The sequence below is a fragment of the Astyanax mexicanus genome, chromosome 24 (genome assembly GCF_023375975.1).
Source record: "Astyanax mexicanus isolate ESR-SI-001 chromosome 24, AstMex3_surface, whole genome shotgun sequence".
In the NCBI taxonomy this organism is placed as follows: Eukaryota; Metazoa; Chordata; class Actinopteri; order Characiformes; family Acestrorhamphidae; genus Astyanax; species Astyanax mexicanus.
Genome location: NC_064431.1, coordinates 8,149,283 through 8,175,507, shown reverse-complemented (window position 1 = coordinate 8,175,507; position 26,225 = coordinate 8,149,283). Strand labels below are relative to the sequence as shown.

General features: G+C 36.0%; 2 protein-coding genes across 3 annotated transcripts in view; one reads left to right on the top strand and one right to left on the bottom strand.

The window, feature by feature from the left end:
• The window catches only part of pank4 (pantothenate kinase 4 (inactive)), a 40,627-nt gene extending 33,760 nt beyond the window's left edge, over positions 1–6,867 (bottom strand). The window contains exons 1-3 of one of the 2 annotated variants that reach the window (XM_007228504.3): positions 6,712–6,867; positions 2,221–2,315; positions 484–695 (exon numbers count right to left, since the gene is read on the bottom strand). In XM_007228504.3, coding sequence (XP_007228566.2) covers positions 484–695; positions 2,221–2,315; positions 6,712–6,829 — 425 coding nt within the window. In that variant the 5' untranslated portion in view covers positions 6,830–6,867. The remainder of the gene's footprint in view (positions 1–483; positions 696–2,220; positions 2,316–6,711) is intronic. The other variant, XM_022682349.2, reaches the window with a different exon arrangement.
• Positions 6,868–8,859: 1,992 nt separating this feature from the next.
• On the top strand, positions 8,860–26,042 carry rap1ab (RAP1A, member of RAS oncogene family b). The gene is made up of 8 exons (XM_007228507.4): positions 8,860–9,126; positions 14,858–14,946; positions 17,680–17,748; positions 17,859–17,915; positions 18,962–19,102; positions 24,260–24,403; positions 24,569–24,686; positions 24,914–26,042. Exons 2-7 carry the CDS (start codon positions 14,890–14,892, stop codon positions 24,656–24,658), a joined length of 558 nt encoding a protein of 185 aa, XP_007228569.1. The 5' UTR covers positions 8,860–9,126; positions 14,858–14,889; the 3' UTR covers positions 24,659–24,686; positions 24,914–26,042.
• Positions 26,043–26,225: the final 183 nt, after the last annotated feature.

Genomic DNA, 26,225 nt, shown 5'->3' with positions numbered 1-26,225 from the left:
GGTGGAATAACCCAGATTTTTATTCACAGCTTCCATGTGTCTTGGCATGCTCTCCACCAGTCATTCACACTGCTTTTGATTGTCTTTATGCCACTACTGGTGGAAAAAGTCAAGCAGTTCAGCTTTGTTTGATGGCTTGTGACCATCTATCTTCCTCTTGATTACATTCCATTTTCTCGTGTTTATTATAATTTTATATATTTTTTATATCAATTGTAATGTTTCTTAAAAATATATATCAGTCCTAATAATTAAAGTGGTAAAATGATAAAATAGCTGATATTTTTGCATTATATCATGGCATGGCATAAAATGTTTTTTATTTGATTATATTAAAAGATGATATGATAAGATGAAATAATAATAATATAAAAATATTTACACAGTGTTATATCCAAAAATGTGAACCCAGATATTGAGAATCCTTACTTTTAGATATATAAAGAGCATTTGTAAGATATATAAAAAAAATTGTTTACTCACTTGAGTTTCAATTTCTTCTCAATTAAGTCTTTGAACTTGTAAGCCCCGCCTCCTGTGGCCTTGATGACTTTGGTTTCTGTGTTAACTAGATGATCTTTAATGAAATCCAGACATGTTTCAATATACGTATTTTCAAACTTGATGAAATGAAGGCGAGCAGTGATCTCCTCCTGTACGGATATCTCATAAAGCGGCTCTCCATCTGCTTCCTGCTGAAAATACCAAACATCAGACTCAGAGCCAGTCAGAATTACACATGATTTGGGCTTATATAATATATCATTTGAGCATCGTCACTGATAATTTCAATCTTTGACACAGAGTGTATTATTACATGTTATATGTTGAATTATTGTCATGTGAAGAAATACAATGAAGAAACCCACTCAACCCACAATTTTTTCCCCATCATTATGTAAATTGGAATCTCATTATTTTTAGATATGTTATTTTGAAATGTTATTTCATTTATTTTTAAATCTCATCTCATTGTCAACCGCTTTATCCGTGAAGGGTCGGGGGGGTGGGGGGGGGCTGGAGCCTATCCCAGCAGGCATTGGGCGGAAGGCAGGATAGACCGTGGACAGGCCGCCAATCCATCGCAGGGCAGACAGACACACAGACACATTCACTCACACACTCACACCTAAGGGGCAATTTCAATCAAGTTCCAATTAGTCTGAACTTTGGACTGTGGAAGGAAACTGGAGAACCCGGAGGAAACCCACGCAGACACGGGAAGCACGTGCAAACTCCACACAGAAAGACCCGGGTTGCCCCAGCCGGGAATCAAACTCAGGCCGTCTTGCTGTGAGGCGGAAGTGCTACCCACTGCGCCACCGTGCCGCCCATTAGTTTTAAATGTTTCTCAATATTTTGAGATGCTAAATTGTTATTTTGAGATGCTTAGAGGCTACTTTGAGATACTAAGTCAATATTTTGAGAAACTAAGTTGTTATTTTGAGATGTTATGTCATTATTTTAAGATGTTTTTCATTTTTTTAAGATGTTTCTCATTTTTTTAGATGTTTCTCATTATTTTGAGATGCTAAGTTGTCATTTTGAGATAATAAATCGTTATTTTGAGATACTAAGCCATTATTTTGAGATGTTATCTCATTATTTTTTAAATGTTTTCTCATTCATTCGAGATGCTAATTTATTATTTTGAGAAGCTAATTGGTTTGAGAGGTTTTCTCGTTATTTTGAGATGTTATCTTGTTATTTTGAGATTCTCTCTTATTACTTTGAAACACTCTCCTTATTTTGAGATACTAAGTCGTCATTTTAGAATGTTATCTTATTATTTTTAGATACAAAGTCATTATTCATCAGCAAATAATTTAAATAACCAAATAATGACTTGCTTTATAAAAATAATGTGATAATGACAGAGGAAAAAATATGCTGGATTTTTAACATTATTTTATGTGGTGGGAATGGGCTTTCACACAGAACAACAAAAAGTTGCAATGTGATTTTTGTCGAAATCATGCAGCCTATAACAACAATTAACATGCCTTTGTGTTTGTTACATAAAAAACCCTTCAGAAACACCTGGATGTGTAATAACTAACTATGCTGCTTAAAACTTTGAAATAAGGCATGAAGATATGATGATATATTAAACTTTCACCTTGAAAAGTCTTTAACCTACAAGCTGTGGGAAGAAAACATAGCATAACTGTACTGAACTGAATTGCTGAAGATAATAAATGTGCAGAGGATTTACTGTACCTGAACTCCTGCTTTTGCTGTGTGATCAAATGATCTAACTTTGGCTACTTTGTGCTGAACAGTGGAGTAATAGGCGAGCTTCGTCAGAGAACCACCTGCAGGAGGGAAACGCTGTCAGTGCAACTTTCACTTTATAGCAGGAAATGACTGGCTGAACAGGGCCAAACACCAGTAAAAGCTGATGATCAGAAGAGCACGGCTTGGAGAAAGGTAGTTTGGTTAGCTAGCTTAGCTATCTTACTCATCAGTCAGTTAAAGGTTAGAAAGGTTAGTTTAATGTCTGATTTAGCTAAAACAGTCTGTCTGATTTAGCTAATCAGTCACTGACAAGTGATGTAACAGTGAGGCTCTTTCCCTATTGAGTGCCATGCTGAAGGAACAATGTGGTCCAGCTGGTCTGCATTCAGACATATTTAGGGTTCAAGCACCGAAGGTGCGTAGAACCCTATTGTTTTTGCTAAGATTTTTCTTCTTCTTATTATTATTATTATTATTATTCTTTTTCTCCTGTAAAAACAGTTGTGCAGCCTAAACCGTAAGTCATAGAGAAATGAAACTTGGTAGGTAGATGTAGGATCAGTGCATCTCGGTGGACAACAAAAATGGCACCGATTGGTCAAGTGGTGGCGCTATAAACAAGGAAATTCATTTTTCACAATTTTCTCAATAACTCAAAAACCATAAGACCTACATTCAAAATTCTTTTTTTGATGGATTCCTTGGGTCAATACCAACAACTTTCCAATTTGGACCATGCACTTCCGTCTATATAGATTTTGTGCTAATTTGCATAATATGCAAAACCTACTTTTGCAAACTAGTCCTAGGAATTTTGACCAATCCTGGCATGTTTGGTATCAAAACACTCGTGAGAACATGCCCTTCAATATTAATTAAGAAAAAGTTGAAATATGTAAACAATATGGCCGCCATATGCAAATTAGTCCTTCCGGATATATGCCCCATTCACTTCAAGAGGTAAATTTGGAGCACTGTTTCTCAGCAACCGTGCAACCTAGCAAGTTGAAACCTTGCATGCAGAATCTATCATACAGCCTCTAAAGGATGTTCAAAGGGCAACTTAATCAATCAACATGGCTGAACACCATCAGCCAATCAGCATTCAGCAGACATTTTGGCAGGCTGAATGTTGCCCAATCTGGATGATATTTGGCAGTTATGTTCAGGTGGAGACACTGTAGTGACCTGCAAAGTGCTGAAACAATCCGCCCACTGGGGGGCGCTGTTCCAAAAAAACAAGTATATGTCAATCATGCTGTACCATTTTGACATCTAATTGTTTTTGCCATATTTAGTACAGTGGCTCTGACAAATTTCTCAATACAACTATGTTTAAAAAGTGCTTTGTTCATTCATAATTGCTAATTGTTTGAAAATAGCTATATTGAAACTACTCTCTGGATATTTGGCCTATCACCTCCATTTCAGTCTTGCTGCACACTGTAGAGTCTCTAGGTAAATGTTCATTAAAAACATTTGTGAAAATTTCACATACAATACTCTCCAGGCATCAAGCAATCTGTGCGTCCTTGGAATTTCTAACCTAAATTGCTGTAACTCTGCAGTGTTTGCTGTAATCTCACAATGTTAAAGACCTCTGTACAATATCACTCTGATGAAGCGCCATTTAATACAGAACTAGATTAAGAATAACTTGACATTACATGTCATATCAGAACATTCACTCCTTTGTGCCTCTTCTCAACATTAATAACAGGTGAAAGACTTTTGATAATTTCTAAATGTGACAGAATGTCTCCAATTGTGTTAGACCTTCTTACACATCACCATCCTATGCTCTAGTAGGCACCATTGTGCTAGTTGGTGCTTGATGAAGCGCCATTTAATTCAGAACTAGATTTATAATAACTTCGTAATTACATGTCATATCAGAACATTCACTCCTTTGTGTTAATTTAAACTTGTTTGGTCAAACATTTCAGCTTGTTCTGCAAAGGTTCAAAGGTCAATCTGAATACCACTTTGTGAACATTCTGGTTGAAGCCACCTGATCAATACCAATAACATGTAGACACCTTTTGACTAGTTCTAACTCACTTAATGAATATCCTACAAAGTTCACTAGATTTACATGTGAATTTAAGCACTGATCAGGTTGAAAGGCCTCTGCTCAACATTAATAACAGGTGAAAAACTTGATAATTGCTAAATGTGACAGGGCATCTCCAATCATATTAGACCTTCTTACACATCACCATTCAATGCTCCAGTAGGCACCATTGTGCAAGTTGGTGCTTGAACCCGATGATTGCCGCTTGCGGCTATATTTTTATTTGTATCTTTTATAACAGCTAAACTTTATTGTTAGGATATTCAGACTGTGTTTTGGAGCTTAAGCTGAAACAGAAAAAAACATTGTTAAGGTATAGTTGAAGCTATGCAGCAGAAGTACTAGAGACCAACTTGCTTTTTCAGTCTTTGGAAAATTAGTGTGTGTGACTGTGCTCATGGCCTGTCGCGTTTAGCACAAAAGCTAATTGAGGAGACTACCTATCGCACCATCCACTACTTTCCTCCAAACTGTTAACACACTGTCACTGTGCTAAAGACTCTCAGTCTCTCTCTCTCACACACACACACGCATCTTTTGATTAACTATAATAACTATCCTTTTTTCAAGTAAAAAAAATGCATCAAAGATTTTTTTATGATGATTTCAGACACATTACTTTGAAAGCAGCAAATATTCATGAAAAGAGTAAAACAAAAAGGAAAAGATACATCAAGATAAATCAATAATAATTTTATAATCACATCACAGACCTCTGAATCGTAATCAGCTTATAGGGTGCCTAGAGATAAAGCCTATATACATTTAGTGCAGGTCTTTTTTTCCATTTCAGCCAAAGAACCCAAACACAGTCCAAAAAGTAAAAAAAAAAGCTGCTGTAATAAAGAAAACATGGGAATATTACTTGTACAAAACTCTGCAAGTATTTGTCCACTATTTCAATGACATTTAATTTTAACAAATGGCTTCAGGTTTCAAAACTACAATGAAACAGGCAGTGTATTTATAATCATTTGGTGCAATAACTTTCTGTGAGAGAGTTTTTAGAGGTTGAGACATCTAGAAACGAGTGCTACTAGCCTGACTAAACTAAAACATGTTGATTTGATACTATATCATTAGCTTTGGCTTTTTATAAGACAGGGAATCAGCCAAACACACAGCATTAGTGTACAATTGAAAAGGAAAGAAAATAAATATAAATCTGACGGCAGGAGAACCTTGAGCATGGCTCTTAACAAAAACAGAACCTCAGCGTCAATGACTGATTAATCCAAACTAGAGCTTTTGACATCCTCCTTCAGCTCATGTAGAGGCACAAATTCATCATCTTACTTTGGTTTCTCCGTTTTTTTTTTTTGCTTTAAAGGTGACCTCCCAGTAAAATTCTTTTTCTTTTCCTTTGTGAAATATAATAGGTCTCTTTGAGTTGTATATGAAATGAGTCGATCAGGAAAAGCCTCCGTGTCTACATCAACTCGTGAATTGGTATTCATGGCCTCGTCCACCTTTGCTCATGACCGCCCACAGGCAGAGCTGAAGCTACGCAACGATGCCGTCTCGTCAGATAGGAGCTACACAGTGTTAAGAACAGCATGGCAGTTTGTTCCTGTGTTATTTGTGCGAATAACACATCAGTGTTATATGCTTTGCCCATTAATTCAGAGCTAAGGAACAAATGGCAGCAAAGTACTGCACTTAGTCAGGCATTACACATGTTGTAAAGTAAAAAATAACACTGCAAAGACTGTTATTAGTGTAAAAATGTCTTAATTTTAAAACATTTCTAACTGTTGTTCATCTCGTTGCGTTGCAGTACTGTTAGCCAGTCAGAGGTGATATGTTTGCATGTATGAATATTTATGAGCAAGAGCCAAAATCCTATAGTTCTTCCCCTCCGCCATCAGACTAAAGCAGCGTTATACCGGATTACCAGAGCACTTTTTTGTACCCACAAAAAAACAGCTCACATGGTATTCATTCATACTAAAGACCACAACTAGACATTTTAAAATTAATAAAAAACGATAGATTAACATTATAAATTCTAATTTGTTCTAGTACTTGTAATGCACAGCTCTCAGTAACTATACCTTGGTGAGTTAACCTACACACTGTAAACACACACGTGACTGTCAACAACCGACTGTCCTCTCGCTGCTTAACAAACAAGTTCACTCAGAACAGACAGACTGAAACTTCACTTTGAATATCTAACGAACATCATAAAGACCATCCTCCAGTACAGCACACAGTGTACTATAGCTGTAGGTGTTTAGCTGTGCTACAGTGGAAACATGAATCAGTGCTGAGAGAGTGTCTGTATGGGTCAACTGTCAACTAACAGCCAGTTAAAACTGCAGAGTTCTGCTGCCTTCAAGCTCAACAAACTGTCTATTTAAAAAAAAATTAAACAGTATCTGAACGTGTATTGATACCTATATCTATTGCGAACCTCTTGGCGTTCTCTAGGTTGCGGAATATTTCGTCTGGTGGGAGAGTAATGCTCTTATCCAGACTGTGGGAAGCTCTGTTCGTCCCTCCGGGCGTCGCCATCTTCCACCGCTTGTTTTGCAAACGCAGCTGAAGCTCAAACCCCAAAAACCCCCTCCAACCTTCAAAATAAGAGTCCTTCATGAGCTATAACCACAGAGTCTCTAATGCAATAAAGAATCCCCACTTGTGTTTTGGGTTTATGACACCACCAGAGAGCGCTCCAAAGTGAGTCCAAAATAAATGGGTTTAGTTTATAAATGTTTAATAATTTTTATAATAAATAAATGTACTAAACATCTCAACAAAGAACACCATCAAATGTTTTAGATGAGCAAACATAATTTATAAACTTTTAGACTCCAATTTAGTAATTCTTCTTCTTCTTCTTATTATTATTATTATTATTATTATTATTTTTTATTATTATTATTATTATTATTATTATTATTATTATTATTATTATTATTATTATTATTATTATTATTATTATTATTGTACAGTTAATATTAATATTACAACTACCGAAACAACTACTAATAGCTGTTTGCATTCGTTTAGTTATAAAATCGGATATTTTCTTTGTATACATAAAAAAGACATATAATAATAAATAACAGAATAATGTTTACCACTGATCAATATCTTTTTTAGGTTTTTGGACAAAAAGAACTACTATTAATTTATCACTGATTACAAAAAGCCTATATGAATATACGATTTTGTTAAATAATGTTAATTGCGTGTGTGTGGTAATGTTTAAAGTAAACACTATGCTATTATTATTATTATTATTATTATTATTATTATTATTATTATTATTATTATTATTATTATGAGTAATAATAATATTACATTTACCAAATTACAAATTACTTCTATTATAGTCTCTAATAGAAAGAATACTCACTTCTCTCTCTCTTCTAAGTTTGTTTGACCACCAAACAAGTAGCTCGCTCACGGGCTCCCTCTAGCGGTTAGCAATCATTTTGTGAAGTACAGGGGGAGACAGGCAGTGGCTATGCTCTTCATAAACCGGCTCTGTTACAATTTAATAATAATAATAATAATAATAATAATAATAATAATAATAATAATAATAATAATAATAATAATAATAATAATAATAATAATAATAATAATAATAATAAAAAGCTCATTCTGGAGCGCCCTCTGGTGGAAAAATAAACTAAACAAAGGTAAATGGCTATTCTCCTCTCTGTTAAAGAGTCTCCGTTCTGTTTCTTTTAATCATACATTCTATCCGTTCATACCAGTCTCTGGTTTATACAGTCATGCGTCCAGTCATATAAAAATACAAACCGACAGACATACAGGCGTTTTGTAACCGCTGATAAATAAGTGGCAAACATGTTTTATCCTTTTTTTAAATGTTTTTTTAATATACTTTAGTTTGTAATATCACGTTTTATAATATTTTTAAACAATAATACACACAGACAACTACAATTATGTAACAAAAATGAACTTAACACAATATACAACCTACAGAGTTATACAGATTTTTGTAATCGCTAACAAATTAATTACATTCTTGCACAATTCAACAAAACAGGAATTACTGATCACTGGCAAACAGGTAACGTGTGTTATTCTTTACTTTTTTGTTTTATACCTAAACAAATGCAAACAACAACCAATAGTAGTTATTGGTAGTTGTATTATTACTAATATTGAATGTATATAATAATAATAATAATAATAATAATAATAATAATAATAATAATAATAATAATAATAATAATAATAATGTAACTTGTAATGCCGTTTTGAACCAAACATAATTTATATATATATATTTTTATAACCTCAGATTAGCTAAAATTTCCGTTAAGACTTTTATCACGGCTGTTGAAGCAGCTGGTACGTGCTTTTTTCCCACCCGTTTTAAACAAGCCCGCCTTTGTTAGATTGTGATTGGCTGGCACGAATCCTTTTGCTGGTCTCTGATTGGGAAACAGTCCTACCTCACGATAAAATCATGAAACAACCAATCGTTAAGCAGAAGACCAAACGTTGAGAAGGATTACCAGCCAATGATAGTTGAGTAGAGGAGAGACTTTCCGAAATGCGGGTGGGAAGAATAGCGCTGTCGCGGAGTGACAGCAGAACGGGACTGTGGGGAGAAGCTACGCCGGAGTTTCGCGCAAAATAGCGAACTATATCTTTACTTTAAGCGTTTTGGGGATTGGGTTAGTTTGGATTGTGTGTTTGGAAGATATTCTGTGATATTTTGCGGGGAATGTTTCAAAATTTCGAGGAGGAGAGGCATTTTCGCTCACTCTAGCCGAAGAGGAGAAGTTTTTTGACCGTTAATTCTGGGCCGGGCGCGAGAGAGGGTAGGTATCGGTAGCTGGTGTTAACTATGCTAAGCTAACCTGTGCTTTTGCTTTTAACCTGCAAACGGAATTTTCTGATGGACACAGCGCTGGCGTTTCGCTTTCAGGCTGTCAGTAAGTGACAGACGGCTGGTAGGTTATGTTTGCTGGTTAGATAACTGAGTAGCTTCTAGCTTTTTCTTGTTACGTTAGTGTGTAAGTGCTAACTAGCATTGTTCAGTTCTGAGTGGAGGTCACTGAGTTAGCTAACCTAGCTTATAAATCCGTTTTTATTATTTTTATTATCTGCTTTGTGTTCTTTTAGAAATGTAGCTAGGTTGGCTATCGCTAACTAACTAGTTAGGTTGTCTAGTTGGGCCGATATTTGATAGAAGTGTAGACAAATAAGTGAAAGATAAACGTGTAGGTGGGTAACTTAAGTAAGTTAGATAGACAGATAGATAAATGTTAACTAGATGAGTAGATAGATATGAATATGTGGATAGATAAATGGATAAATGGGTAGGTAGATAGAGAGATGGGTAGGTAGCTAGAGAGATGGGTAGGTAGCTAGAGAGATGGAGAGGTAGCTGGGTCAGAGAGACGGACAGAAATGTGAGTAGATAGTTGTGTAGATAAATGGGTAGGTAGCTGGGTCAGACAGACAAACATGTGGGTAAGTTAGATAGCTGTGTAGATGGGTAGGTAGCTAGAGAGATGGGTAGGTAGCTGAGTCAGACAGACAGACAGGTGGGTAAATAGCTGTGTAGATACCTGGGTAGATAGCCAGAGAGATGGGTAGGTAGCTGGGTCAGACAAACAGACAGGTGGGTAGATAACTGTGTAGATAGCTGGGTAGACGGATAGGTAGATGGATGAATGGATGGATAGGTAGGTAGGGAGACAGGTAGACAGATGGGTGGCTAGACAGATAGATAGATGGTATATGGCTAAATAAGCAGTTTAATACACGGATAGGTTAGTTGGTAGCTAGATGGGTAGCTAGATTTGATGGATAAATAAGGGGGTAAAAAGATAGACGAGTTGATGGAAAAAAAGATGAGTAGATGTTAACTAGATGAGTAGATAGATATGATGTATAGATATAATGTATTTTTTTCATATTGTAATAGATTTTTTCATATTGTATCAACGATATGCTGTTTTAACCCATAAAAATATGTAAAAGTCACTGTACTGTTCCCGTACCATTCCTAAAACAGGATAAATACTTTGTATCATGGAAAAGTCTTTAAATATTTGTTTATATCGTATCAACTAAAATTCTGAAATATATTGTGGCACAGTATGAAATCTGTTACAATTTTTGGCAAATTTTGTTTTCTGTTTACACATCTCCTGAAAAATTAGTTTTCACCTTTTTTTTTTCTTCACAATTGTTTACTAATTGTCCTTACAAAGACTGGTCACAAAAGTTTGGTTAGCTTAAATCAATGGATAATATTTTATTTTTAAATTTTAAAGTAGCGCAGCAACAATGATTGTCCATTTTCTGGCATACAATAAATACATTAGCAAGTATTGATTTGTGATGCCTAGATATTGCCTGATACAGATATAATTTTGATGTGATCACGCATCCCTAGGTTTTAAGAATTTTATTGTAAAAATGTTTTTGAGTATCGTGAAAATATTTTTTACCAAGTAGCCCAGCTCTACACAGCAGTAGCTTAAATTCATGCATATAGTGGCCACAGCTCTTTGAGTTTCAAGTTTAATGAGTTAAATTAAAGTTACCCAGTCATACTAATTTGCTTAACATGCATACTTTTGACACAACTGACTGCCCAGAATGACACACATTGGAAAATTTTCCTGCTTGTTAAGCTGTTTTGGATGCGAGAGTTGACATACTAGGTTCTCTCTTTTATAAATGAAGGTCCCTACTGGTGGCAAGAAGGCAGTCTCGGTTCCTTTTTCCTAATGGCATACATTCTGTTGTACCAGCACAAATGACAGCCAAGCCTCAGAACAACCTGCAAAACTGCAAATCTCTGCTTTTGCTGTAATGCATAATAGTGTCTAGAAAGCAGAAGAAGCAACGAGGGCTGTTTCTTTCTGGCACTGTAAGGGAGACACTACATTAATTGCTGAATGCTCTGGCCAAGCCTGGATCTATCCAGTGTTTCTCCTGCTGTAATCGGGCAAAGCTGATTAGAAACGCAGTCTCCATTCATTGGTACTTCTCTGTAAGCCACTAGTGGAGATGTTACTCAAGGGGTTTTGCAACACAGGTTGTGTGTTTACACTAAGGTAAGCTGTTGGCTATTCTGGGATCATGTCCCAGTTAGAGGTGGGCATTATGGACATAAAATATAATGATATTTTTATGTTTTTGCGATAACAATATGTACAATATTCGTGGTGATATGACAACACTTCTGCTAGGGGTTTAACAGTAGACAAAAGCAGCAACGTGAAGCACCACTACTAAACACAGATCTTTAGAGCAGACACACCCCCTTAAACCTGAACTGAGGGCTGACCAAACAGCTCCTTTATATGTGCATGAAATAGATATAATTATTTGAAGTATCTGTTGTTATTTCCATTACCCTGCAAAAATTGTACTGAACCGTGAGGGTTATAACATGGTGTGAACTGAACTGTGAATTTCTGTGGGCTGATTAGACCAGTTTATGTAAACATTGCTTTATTGACATTACAAGATCAATGAGTTAAAAAGGGTTGGTTTTGCTGCCACGAAGTGAGTAGTTTATTTATAAAATACTACCATAGATTTTTTTCATGTTCTGAGACCTTTAATCCAAGCTGTTGTTTTTTTAACTGTAACGGTAGTGTTATAATATGCCATGTATTTATTTACAATGACTGATATTATTTCTGCTATTGATTGTATTCCTCTGTACTTTACTTGGTGTGCAGTTAATGTATGTCTTTAACAGGAAGTAGGTATATAATTTCATAACTAATTTCAATTTACTGTTTATTTCACAGCTCATTTCATATACATTGCAGCTGAATTGAAGGGGAATTCCTCTGTTGCAATGGACTTAACTAATGAATCATTCAGTTTACTCTCCTTTTGACACTTCAAACTGAAAAACGGAAGCCCAAGTACATATCTAGATTTCTAGAAATGAGGTTTCAGCTGAAGCAGTGAGTAATAGGATAAAGCTGGACTTGACTGGTTGTGTATTAGTTGGTTGTCTTGTTTTGACTCATTGAGACAAAATGCGCTTACAAAGTGGAAACTTTTCTCTCCATTTGAAATTCATGACTTTCTTGACACTTTTTTTTCTAGTTCTTTATCAGCTCTGACCTAGAATCTGTGTCTATGGTAAAAAAAAAAAAGTACCCAACTTTTAACTTCAACTGTAAGTTAATAGAAACCTTGTTGTGAATAGACATTTGGTCAGAAAACATAAAAGAAGCACATGAAAGACCTTTCAGTTTGAATAATTCTGCTGGAATTGCAAAAAAAACCTATGAGAAGTTTAAACTTATTGACCATCTTAATTTATTATGTTTTACATTGATATCCAACAATTTTACTGCACATTACAGTTTTGTCCATATCGCACACCCTGTCTCCTTTGAAATCTGTTTTATTATTTTTTCTGTTTTCGTTTTGTTTTCTCTTTTTTTTTTACTTTTCTGATTTTTTTTTTTTTTTTTTTTTAAGAATTGTATTGTAAAAATGTTTTTGAATATCGTGAAAATATTTTTTACCAAGTAGCCCAGCTCTATTTACTACACAGCAGTAGCTTAAATTCATGCATATAGTGGCCACAGCCACTATATTTTATTATTATTTTTTTTTAACTGGGTCAGCTATTTTTATTTTACTGACAGAGCGAGTTGCTGTTGTTTCCAGTCATTTCCATTTTGTTAAAGCAGCACTGACAGTTGGCTGTGAAATATTTAGAGTAGTGAGGAAATTCCAAAATTCCATGACTAGACTAGTTGTACAGGTGCTGCATCCTATCACTGTACCACAGTGCTGGAGTTCACTGTGCTCCTGAGAGTGACCCATTCTTTCACTAATGTTTGTAGAAGCAGTCTGCATGCCTAGGTGCTTGCTTTTTATACACCTGTGGCCATGTAAATGATTAGAATCGGAGTTCAATTATTTGGATTGGTGAGTGCATACTTGGCAATATAGTGCATGCATTTATTTGCAGTCTATTGTATGCTGACTTGCATTGGGTTCTGCCCTAAATTTTGAAGATACTAAAACAACAAATTTTCAGTTTTCAGATAGCATTTTTTTCCGTCTGTGTTCTCCGCATTCATAGGGCTCTAGACTTGTTTACATGCCGTTTGAGAATTGAAGGACTGTTAAGCCATGTGCAGGTGGCACATGGACGGATAAAGTTTCTGCACAGCTTTCTTCCTTTTTTGAGACTGAAGTTATTTGCATAAACCCTCCTAAACCAGGTCGTCCATGGTTTCAGAATGTGGTTAGTCCTCTACAGGGGCTGTAGCTTTTCTTTCGTAAGATAAGTCAGAGTGTTGTTGAAGTTTCAGAGTTTTTTTTTTCTGTCACTGGAGATGGCTATTGTTATTGGCAGGTCCTCAGAATGTGTGGCCAAGTGTTAAGACAAGTTTTCTTGTTTTTGTAAAAAAAATCTGAACATTTAACTCCACATTAGTTAAGGGAAAATGAGATTTGTTAGGTGTCTGACCTGAATTTGTTTTACCAATCCAACACCCTCACCTTCTCTGGGCCTCCAAGACTTTTGTGGACTGCTATTGGCTGCCTCATGTGAGGTTCTAGCAAAAAAAAAAACATCTGAGACAGAGACTTTTAGTTAAGCAGCTGTGTTGCAGCTTCTTCTGGCTGTGCATTTGAAGTCCCTAAAGGGAGTTTTCATCCCATGCGTTGATGGAGCCTCAGAAGAGCCAGCCTCTCCCTTTTCTTAAGCCTTACATGGAAAAAGTATTTCTCAGGGCTGCTCACTGAATTAGTTAGGTAATGATGGAAGAAGTAGTGTGTGTACAGAAGTGTTCGAGTGCCCTAAAATTCTGTGAGAAGATTGATTGAATTACAGAATTAAGGAATACAAAATAAGGAATTCAGATACAAACATGAAAAACAGTAAATTTGTTATTTTAGTGTTGGTACTTACTACATATCTGTAAATGCTTCTGTTTTTCTGTGTGTTTATATAGCTGGCTAGCTGGTGTGGGAATGTCCAAAACACTATCTATTTATTTTATTAATGGCACGTCCAGTGTCAACCAAGTTAGTACTGCCACAGTTACTGCAGTAAAGTTCTGTTGGCAAATATTGGTTTGAAATGTTGTCCATAACCGATGCCGATGATTCTAAAAAAAGAATTTATCGGCCAAGATTGATATAATTCCTATGTCCTCGTGCATCGCTACTTTTTAAGCCTCAATTTTATTCTGTAATTTTATTTTTCACTGCAATCATTTGTGGTGTTGTGTTTATGATCAGAGCAGGACATGATATGGAATGATGTCATGGAGAAGCAAAGGCGCAGCACGCCTCAGTTTCGACTCCAGCTGCACAGCTCTGACCACACACCTCCATGCAAAGCTACAGCTGCTTTGTGTTTGTGAGGTCATGCTCCTGCTATCCCCCACCCCTGGGCTCTGCTCCAGGATGATCCCATTGTTGTGTGGCTGCCTCTCCCTAACACACTCACACTGAAAAAGATCTGATATCTTCATGTAGAGGATTTGTTTCATTTGCTTCTCATTCACTGTCTTTATCCTTGTTGCTCTTTTTCTGTTTCTTTAGATTGCTGAGGTGTTTGGTGAAGTGACCCTGCCATGCGTGAATACAAGCTTGTGGTGTTAGGCTCTGGAGGCGTGGGCAAGTCTGCACTGGTGAGTGCTGTGTTTGTTATTAAACACATTGCGTTCTCTGTGTAATTGACTTTGGACCCATTGTTGGACAAGTTGGATAGAACTTTAGCAAAAATCCTGTTCAGTCCGAAAAAGAAGTAGCAGAACACAGCAGGAGAATCAGAATTGTAAGTGCAATTTAGGACACCCCTGGTCAACGCTTCTGTAATTGTCTGTAATTTAGACAGTAGAAGATGACGTGATCTTCAAAAGCCAAAGTTAAAGGTAAAACAATTGTTTCAAAAGTTAAATCAATATTACTGTATTATGTTTGTATATAGTGTATATTATATATAATATTATATTATATACAGTATGTAGTGAATTATGTTTGTTTTGTAGACTTTTTAATCGAGTGAATAAAGGAAGAGGCATCATACAAGTAATTTGCTCTCTTACATAACTTTTACCAAGGCCTGAAAACTTAATGAGTACATCAGGTTTGGCTTGTTTAGTTTAGCGTTATAAAAGGCCAGGGGATGCAAACATTTCTAAAGCTTTATAAACACTGTCACTTTCTTAAACCTTGTCCCAAGGGGTGCGTGAAAAGATCCTAAAATAATCATAAAATAATCGATTGGCGATATGAAAAACACATTTAAAAAAATACTAGTGCAACAAAATAAAGGGTAAAGTATTTTCATTTCAGTAAAACAGTTTTAAACCAGAAACAAAGAAAATTGTCTGTTTTGTAAACAGCTGTAACTTATTAAGAGTCATTACATGTATTAAATTATAAATATAACAACAATAATATAACATAAAATGTATTTTTGGTATCATTTTTAAAACAGCCCTATGTGGAATTCAGACTGAGGTCTGGAAAACATCCATTAAAAGGCTGTCAGTCCAGTTTGACTTTAAAAAACCTTTAGAATAGTAAGCAGATTCTAGAGTGGTGATGCACTGTTCTACTATGCAGCAAAACCTATGTTCTTCATGTCTTCTAAAGAAAGCCTTTTCTTCATCTGCACAAAAAATTCATTTCAAAAGAATTTAACTGGGATGCATTTTGGAAAGTGAATTGGACTGATAAAATTGAAACTAAAATTTAAAATAAATGTATTGTTAGGAAAAGGGTGTATAAAATTCCACGAATAGAACACATCTTTAGCTGTTAAGCATGGTGATGGTGGATTGATCACACTGGGCTTGTGTTATAGTCAGTGGCATGGGGAAACATTTAACTGGTGCAGGTGCGGTTGAGAGGGTGAAGACCTAAAGTGTTAAATTTTGCAATCTGTGTGTCATGTGTATGTTTTTTCTGAAAAATAGTTGGAAATAATGTAATTTAACATGTGATTTAATTAGAAAAACTGTGAAATCCAAAGCATATATGGAAATATGGTATATCTTTCTTATTTAAATGTCCTAGAAATTATCACTTTTTTCCAGGTAATGAATCAGTTGCTGTTTACTCATAAGCCTTCATGTAACTTATTCCTCATTGAGCATGCCTTTTACTATAATTTTACTTGAATACAAGCCAGAAGGCAAAAAGCACCAAACAAGCAAGCGAGAACTGAAAACGGCTGCATTTCATGCCTAGTGGAGCATCACTAAAGAAGACACCCAGTGTCTATTAATGTCTCTGCCTCGTGTATTATAGGCTGTCATCGACTACAAAGAGTTTGCAACCAGATACTATATGTGTTTGGTTTATTTTTGGATTATGCTAATGCATCCAATTCCTTATGGTTCTTTGAAATCAGAGGATTAGGAATAAATCACTCTCCTATATGATTTACTGAATAGAGATGTAAATGCCCATACTTTCAAGATGACATCATTATTTAATATGTGCAGCAGTACTGCAATGAATAAAACATTAAGTTCACTGTTCTGTGACTATGAGGCCGCATTGTATATACATTTCTAGGTGATGCCCCTACATCAAAATACTTGAAAGAATTTGAATACTTATGTTTTTATAATTTAGTGGCAATTTAAATTATGAACTTTATGTATGATGGTAGTGATAAAGAGTCAGGCAAGACAAGGGGGCAAAAATTAGGTACAGTAATCTTAGATCTGTGCCACAAGTAAACACATCTTCGTCACGGGGAATGCTTGGGTAGGGTCAAGCTGGATTTTTTTAGGTCCGATCTAAGCTCTGATTACTATCCTAGTCCTGTACAGCGCAGTATTTGTCAGCTGGAAAACTGAGAGTTTGTGACGAAGTAGTAAATTTGCACCAAGTGTGATAAATATAGTTTTGTAAAGTTTTTATACAGTTTGTGAGGGTAATGCATAGAATGAATTTAAAACTGGTCTTTGCCTGCTCCCTGGTGGCTTCCTTCTAAACGTCTAAACAGCATAGTAGCACTAGTTTTACTGATTCGATTGTCACATATTTGGTGCACCCCTACTTCTCTTTATGGAGGATGTTTAACTAGTTGTTACATTGCTGTGAGGATTTAATTTGCATTCAGCCACAAAAGCATCAGTGAGGATAGATGCTGATGTTGGATGAGGATGTTGTCATTTACAAACTAGCTTATTCCAAACATATTACATATATATTACAGAAAATGCAATTGCAGTTCTCCACAGCCTAATGCTGAGAGATTGTTTACCCTCTCCCCTGCAAGTGCAAATGCTGCACATGTTCCCCTACTGATGCCTAATGCCATTCTTCAGAGATTATACAAACTGTGTGCATTTGACAGCAGTGTGTTCAGCCTTAATAATGCAGTTGTTTGTTTTGTCCCACAGACAGTACAGTTTGTCCAAGGAATCTTTGTGGAGAAATATGATCCCACAATAGAAGACTCCTACAGAAAGGTACTTGTTTCTCTGTATTGCTTACTTTGGAAGAAATATTGCTGCTTGTGTAATTGTCTTTCTTTTTTATCTTGCATGCGAACAAACAATTTTCTCTCTTCTCTTTTCAGCAAGTAGAGGTTGATGGGCAGCAGTGCATGCTGGAGATCCTGGACACAGCAGGCACTGTAAGTATTGTTAATACGACTGTCGCATTAACTTGTTATTAATGTATCAAAGAAACAATAATGATTTAAAAAAAAAAGAATCCAGCTTAATCGTCCCACCCTTACGTCTACTACTGGGTTCAGCTGTTAGCTGTCATTGAGCCAATAGCTGCATTCCGGGGTACAGAGGTCAATAACTAAAGACTGGAGTGAACTATAGCCACAATCCACAAATCATATCAAACCCCAGAACCTACTAATCTAACCAGCACAGCTCCATCCGTCTGTTATCAAACCCCAGAACCTACTAATCTAACCAGCACAGCTCCATCCGTCTGTTATCAAACCCCAGAACCTACTAGTCTAACCAGCACAGCTCCATCCATCTGTTATCAAACCCCAGAACCTACTAATCTAACCAGCACAGCTCCATCCACCTGTTATCAAACACCAGAACCTACTAATCTAATCAACACAGCGCCATCCATCTGTTATTAAACCCCAGAACCTTCTAATCTTACCTGCACAGCGCCATCCATCTGTTATCAAACCCCAGAACCTACTAATCTAACCAGCACAGCTCCATCCATCTGTTTTTAAACCCCAGAACCTACTTATCTAATTTTAAGCACTTTAAGCTTAAAGGGGTATATAAAATATACTATAGGTATGCTATTCTGGTCCTAAATAATAATAATTGTTTAGTAATAATGATAACACATCATTTTGTATTTAATTGGACTAGCAAAGTTGCTAAAGAGACCTAAAAGAAGGGACTCTGTTTTCTGTGATATGGGAGAGGTAACTCATATGTTCAAACTTTAGCCAGTAAAGCAAAGGCTCATGCATGGCTGCTGATAAACTCTCTGCTATTGTCACTGTAGCTTTGATTTAGGGTTGAGGCTCAAGGCTGGTCCAGCAGAATTCTATTTTCTGTGTTAAGTCACTTGAGTTAAGAGAGACAGTTATTATTTAAAAGGTTACTAATATTATTAAAAAAGACAACTATAAGAGATGAAGAACACTCTTTGGAACACTCATTGGTCATTTTTCCTTCTTTAAAACAGGAGCAGTTCACAGCGATGAGGGACCTGTACATGAAGAACGGTCAGGGATTTGCTCTTGTATACTCCATTACAGCACAGTCCACATTTAATGACCTGCAGGATCTACGAGAACAGATCCTGCGAGTAAAGGACACTGAAGATGTAAGTATGATTAATATTTTAATACTGAGTTGAAATTGCATCATGGAATTCGCAGTTTATTATCATTTAAATAGTTAATTTAAAATGATCCAACTGTTTACTAATACAGTAGATTCATAAATGGTTGATATATTCAGTATCTGCATTGTCTGCATTTGTTCTCAAAAGTTGCAGTTGAAGTTTTATTAGTTTTTGATAGTAATCTTTAATCTCTATGGGTGTTGTCACACCAGCAGTAATTGGTTCAGTTAAAAACGGACTTTGGTTCTTTTGCATCTCTGATGTAGTTCGTTTTGTCAAGTATGAAAACAATAATCTCCAACCTGAAAGAGGAGCTGGTCTCGGTCTGGTCCTAAACCGAATCCAGAAAGGTTCTTTTGTGAGAACGTAATACGACCCAACTATCAGAGGCTGCTGAGGTGCAGTTTAACTGATTTACTAGTTTAACGTGATTTACTGCCTGTGTGAAAACAAGCAAAACTGAGTGGAAACTACAGGTGGGAAACACCCTTAGATCAGGCATCAAACCATTGCCCACTTGCCAACCTGCATTAAACACTGAAGTCTTTTATTGGGCAACATGTGAAGAGGTAAAATATCTCTGCCATGCCATAGCTTAACACTCCATGTGCCTGTAGTAAGCCTGAACCCTCTACTCTCCTCCCTGGACTGTGCCATTCAAAGGATGCCCTTTTTTGGGCATGTGCAGAGGGAATGCACTGAGCCCAGGATAAAGCCCCTGGCCCATGGGAGCGTGGCCTGGAGCAGTTAAAGGCGTTGGAATTTGTTATGATTGGCCTTTTCACCGCCTACCGCACTTCCTTCTTCCTCATGCATGCACTGTGGTTTGGCCTGAGTTCGAGATGTATTACATCCCATCTCAAGCAAAAGGTCTGATCCCATTGAGGAAAGAGAAGGAAAAATAGATTTGTTTCATTTCAGCTTGGGAGCTGAAAAGACAAAGGCATTATTATCATTCATGTGATAAATTGTCATAATGAAGAATCAAACGTGGTGTGCAAACTGAGATTTGTACTAATATAAAGTTGGTTAATGGTAAAAAGTGAAAAGAAACTGCACAAACTACACAGTTAATAGTAGCTCTAATGACTAGGGGTGGAACAATATCTATATTCGTGATATTGTGATATATTTGATATATTTGTTTCGAGAGCCATCAGACTCTTCAGCTCCTCCCAGTGGAGTCGGAAGAGAGAGGACCGATGAGGAACGAGTCTCGTATGCTTTTTAATCACAGCCTATTTTTATCTGTACTATAATCACACTCTGTAACATGTACATCTACACCCTGGGACTCTATTGACATTTTAGTGTACATGCTGTTCATTTCCACTCCTGGACATTGACACTTTACTGTACATCCTGTACATTTGCACTCCTGGGCACTATGGTCAGTTTATGGTACATCCTGTATATTAACACTTTTAGACACTACACCTCTCACTTAACTTAAATACAATACTTGCACAGGTTTATGTTTAGTATTTGTTGTACCTGCTATCTCTTAGACTTAATTTATTCTGTATTACTGCACTACCTCATATTTACGGCTGGTTAGTTTTTGCATTTATATATTTATTTATATATTCTTTTTTTAGCGTTTTTTTTAATACCATGTAAGGTGTAGTTCATATTTCAAAAAGTATTTTTTGTTTGTGTTTTTGTTATATAATCTTATTTATATATATGTATTTTGTAACATTATTGTAATTTTAAAGTCTCGGTAAGTTACTGTTTAAAAAAGACGAAAACTTGTAGCAGCTTTCAACATTTGTCTCTAAAGTATGTGTTCAATCAAAAGTCAACTCCATAGGTCCAAAACACCAGTAATACATGCCAGGCAATGAGTGGATTTGCACATCCAATTCCACTCAGCAATAGGACTTTAGTAATTGCAGTAAACTATCAAGTTTTACTGTAAATAAAATTTTGTGAAAATGTCTTTGCTTCAAGTAGAACTGAGCAATCATGAAAATAATATAAACATGTCATGCACATGATGAGGTGTGCCATATTGCATCCTATGCAATAAAATTGCAAACATTTTTTTTTTTTTTTTACTGTTTTTCATAATTTAACAAGTTTAGGCAGTGTTCCTGAAGTAACAGTGATTGCCCAGCTTATTTTTCAGTTTATTACACAGTTTTCACACCCTTCCACATTGTTCTTGCTTAGTGGAAGGAAATACAGACGTTCGTATTCATGTCTTGTTTACTCTAAGATTTATGTAATTATTTCAGCCATTCATTCAGCAACGTGTGGCTTATGGGTGGTGCTGTGTAAACATGCTTTAAGATACAGTAGCCCAGGCTCCTGCTGTTTTACTGTAGGTAGAAACTTTAATGGTGCTGTTTAATGAACTACGAGCTACCATAGGCTGTTAAGAACAGTTCATAAATGTTTTAATGACTGCGGTTGCTGCTGTGTAAACCCCACACTTATATAGTAAATCATTATTTATAACACAACAACACAATTCCTTATTTTTCCTTTACTAGTATTAAAATCACTTAAACATTCTTTAAAAATGGGTTATAGTCAAACCGAAACTACTTCTCAGAGTCTGAAGAGTATCCAGTATGAATAAAATGGTTCTTTAACTGTTGGCTTTATCATGAGTGACATGCGCATCCTCACACATGAACGTCATTCCACACAGCAGTGGGTACATAGAAATCAAAACTAGTGTGCAGGCAGGAAGGAGATTCTATCCTGTATGGGCGGGGCTGGAAATGTTTCCTTTTCCCCTTAGCCATAAACACTGCTCGTACAGTTTACACACACACAGCCTGAGCGCACAACCGGATCTAGGCGTACTAATGAAAACATGGCAAACTAAACAAAATCACAAAAATAAAATAATACGTATCTCTTCTATTCATCAGCATGCTGATGAATAACCTTTCGTTCTCTTGCACCTTCAGCTGTCTAGCTGCTTATAATGTGCCAGACTTAACCAGGCAATGCTTTAAACAGGCTGGTTGTTAAGACTTTAGTCCTAAATGTGTTGTTTGCACCAACTAATCAGACCTATGGGGTGTTCAGCAGCTGAAAGTGGTGCAGTCTTTGGCTCCACTTAGGGCTGGGCGATATGGGAATAAGGCAGTAATGGCCAAAATCACTAGCAGGCTCAGAGTCTTGTGGACAGGATGTGGACTAGGATGTCCACATCTTGCCAGGTGGACACAAGGTGCTCAGACAGCTTTTAAATTAATTAAAAAAAAGTCATTATACATCCACACAGGTCAGCAGGCAACTAAATAAAGCAAAATACGATAGTATATCACAGTGTTCATTTAACAGGTGATTTTGATACAGTTTAGTCTTAGTCTTTTGACTAAAATGTATAATAGTTGTAGTTACATTTTAGTCTAGTTTTAGTCTAATAAATTTTGGTCATATTAAAAGTATGTATTACATATGTTTTACTGTTTATTTTATATGTGTTATTTTGAGATTATTTACTGCTAATGTTTATTAAAATAAAAGTTTTTTTGCATTTAAATTACGCTAACATTTAAATATTTTAAATCAAGTGACCTGTAATGGAGGTGGGAGGAATAAAGTCAAGTTTCTGAAATGATACACTTCTACTGCAGTAGTACAGATTTATACTAACATTACTTAACAAGTGTATTTAAAACTCATCCAGTTCAGAAACAGCAATGTTTGTTCTGGGCTGAGCATGCAGTTCAGCGCACTGCCTGATCATGTGCTGTGCCTGTTCACAGCGCTACTTAAACAGGAAATAGAAAACAAAGTTTATCGAATCCTATCGTCCAGCTTATCATATTTATCGCCCAGCATCACTCCACTTAAATAGTTATGCATAGAAATCATGAAAAGCAGAAGTCTTGGTTAATTTTGAAAAACAAATGTTCACATTCACAGACTGTTAAATCAAGATTTGACATGTTTTTCAATTAGTTCACAATTGCCAGGTTTCCATCCAACCATTTTGCATATTTTACAAAATGATGGCATTTGTGTCACGATTCATTGTAATTATGTAAAGAAACGTAAGATGACCTATGCTACCATGATTAAGGAGTGGTAGTGAAAAAAGAATATACAAATTCAACTTGGTTTGCTTATAGGAGAGACATCTTTTTTTGCCATTTTCCGTCTTTTTGTTAAGGCTTTTGCTGGGCAGGACCTCAAGGACATCCACTGATAACATCTATGCTATTTCTTTATACTTACTGTACACTGATGTGGAGTTTGAATAGTATAGGAAGACTAGAATATTAGAATATTGTTGCCAAAATGCCCTGAAATGTTGTAATATTATTTTAGAGCAATATTGCCCATCCTTGTACGTAATTGTTGTCCATATGCTGTATGTCTTTTAATAAGGGTTACACTTATTAAATATTTGTTTTTTCAAATAATCTTAGGTGCTTATAATCAAAATACTTTTTACATCACTCTTTTCACATTTTGGCTTTAGTGGTATTGAGACTTATATTTATTGTCATATTTGGGTCCGTTCAGGTTGTTTTAACATGCATTTCACCTGCTGGTGAAAGAAAGGTGTGGAGAGCCCAATTGAACAATTTAAATACAAATAAAAATTATTAACAATTATTATTTCTCAAAATAATTTAAATATTTTTCAAAAACTTCTTAAAAACTATAAACTCTCTACCTCAGTAACTGCTGTGATTATATATGTTTTATATGTTACAGTATGTTACACATCTCTGCACCTTGTCCTCACTATACACATTATTATACCGTATCGGTACTGCACTGTCCTGCCTTTTAAATTGACTCAACTTTTGTATTTGTTGTATTTCTTGTTATTTAGTGTTATAGTTTTATGTTGACACTCTTGCACTTTATGTTGTCTATTGCTTGTTGTCCCATGTTGCACCATGGTTCTGGAGGAACGTAATTTCACTACACTGTGTACCTGTACTCAGATGTAATGACAATAAAAGCCTCTTGGCTCTTGATTTGACCAAAGCATCAAAATGTCTCAACAGTTAAAAGTTGTGGCTGAGAATGAGAATGTTCATCCCACACTAGAATTTACCTACAGAAAAGTGAACATTTTTAGATGTTAAGTCAATATTGTTTGCCGTTTGTAAAATGACAACTCCCATCCCATCATTCTCTGTTGCTGTGTCTCAGGTTCCGATGATCCTGGTTGGTAATAAGTGCGACCTGGAGGATGAACGAGTGGTGGGGAAGGAGCAGGGTCAGAATCTGGCTCGCCAGTGGAACCACTGTGCCTTTTTAGAGTCCTCTGCCAAATCAAAGATCAATGTGCTTGATGTAAGTACATGTTAACTTTCTCAATATCAGTAATGTATATCAACAGAACTACAGCACCTCAGTACTGTTCTATTTCTGTTTATCTGTGTTTCAAAAGCTTGTTCTAGTAGACCTTTTTTTCAGTAATGATTTGACATCTCTTGCAATTTTCTCTTTCTTTTTTAGATCTTTTATGACTTGGTCAGACAGATAAATAGAAAAACACCTGTGGAAAAGAAGAAAGCGAAAAAGAAATCCAACTGTGTTCTCCTGTAGTGTCCCCTCCCTTCAGCAACTGAGCTAGGTACATTTCCTTGTGTGATGTAAATAATGTCCAGAAGATGGCAGCAGAAGCTCATTTTAAATAAAAAAAAACTACCCAGTGTTTGTATCAGCTGTGATGGGATCGCTCTGCTAAGCTCTCTTTTTGTCTTCGATCTCCCTTCAACTTTCTCTAGTTTCATTTCTTTGTCTTTTTTACTGTTTTTATGATGTCATCTCAAGTATCCCTTGCTCTTTGTCCCCCTGCAGAATGCTGTAATGAAGAACTGTTGCCCCATTTGGAACGTACCAGCATCGCCACCCTCAGTGAGTGAAGCTAAGGACAAGCTTGACTGACAAACCTGTAGAAAGATGGGATACACAACGAGGGAAAACGAGGAGTCATCTCTTCTCAATTCCAGAAAAACTGAGGAGAAATCTTCATTTATCACCATTTGAGTAGAACTAATTTTCAGTATTCCTCAGGAACATAACATAAAAATATCTTCCCATAAATTCTAACAGAAACATGCAGCATTTCATCATTCAGCGAACCGACAGAATTTCAGAAAAGTGGGAAATAATTAAAGCAACCGCAGAGACATCAGACAGCCTGGAGTCTTTCAAATAGTACAAGGAATACCTCTGAGAACAATGCCTGCCTGAATCCTGCAAATGACATCAGGAAGGGACTGGTCAGGAGATACAAGACTGTGACAGACCCATGCTTTGGTACCACAACATTTCATTAGTGAATGTCATTTCACTAAAGGTTAATCATTTCTCAAAATTCCAACTGAACCCAGTGTTGAAGCAGCACCATACCAGAGCCCAGGAAAGGTGTTTGGAGAAAGAAGATATCAAAGAAGGTTTACCAGTGTTTATTCCCAGTGCAGCTTGTTTAATGGAATAGAAAATTACTTCATTTGTATGATTGTAGGCATTCTAATGACGAACAGCATGACCACATCTTTTGATTTAAGTGTAGATGTAAATGAAAACAAATTTCAGTGTTGCCTCTCAAGAAGTTGTGTTCCATTAACGACATCAATTGTGTAAATGTTTTAAAGACAGAGGTTCACAAGCTGTATATAAATGACGCATTCTTATTTACATTGACGGATGCTCTTGACCAGATCTTTACCCCTAACTTTGTGACTATTTTGTATTTAGTCACTTGGCTTTCGTAGCTCCATAGCATATTCTAATACCTGTTTTTTATTTTTGGACTTGTAAAACTATGGGCCTTTTTATAGTGGTAAAATGCAGACTGGTTTCTAGGTCTCTTGAGGCTTAAATACAGTATATTGTACTATATCTCCTCTATTGCTTCTCATGCGTTTCTGTCGAAGGATGTTCTGGCTTTTATGGTTGATTAAATTTTAGTACGTTTTCATTATATTCGACTGTTTGTATTAACTTTAACTCAGAGGTTAATAGAACTGCTTCTGTATTTGGACGTTTTATTACAGCATCAGTCAAAATTGTGGACACACCTTAAATTCTGTGTTTTTTCGTTATTTTAAAATGTTCTGCATATTTGATTAATACTAAAGTTATTATGAAACTGCCTCTTATCAGG

Excerpts from the sequence above, each read along its gene's own strand:
- rap1ab (XM_007228507.4), top strand. The coding sequence starts at position 14,890 with ATGCGTGAATACAAGCTTGTGGTGTTAGGCTCTGGAGGCGTGGGCAAG. Across the intron at positions 19,103-24,259 it reads GAGTAAAGGACACTGAAGAT|GTTCCGATGATCCTGGTTGG; the intron begins GTAAGTATGATT and ends GCTGTGTCTCAG. Across the intron at positions 24,404-24,568 it reads CAAAGATCAATGTGCTTGAT|ATCTTTTATGACTTGGTCAG; the intron begins GTAAGTACATGT and ends TTTCTTTTTTAG.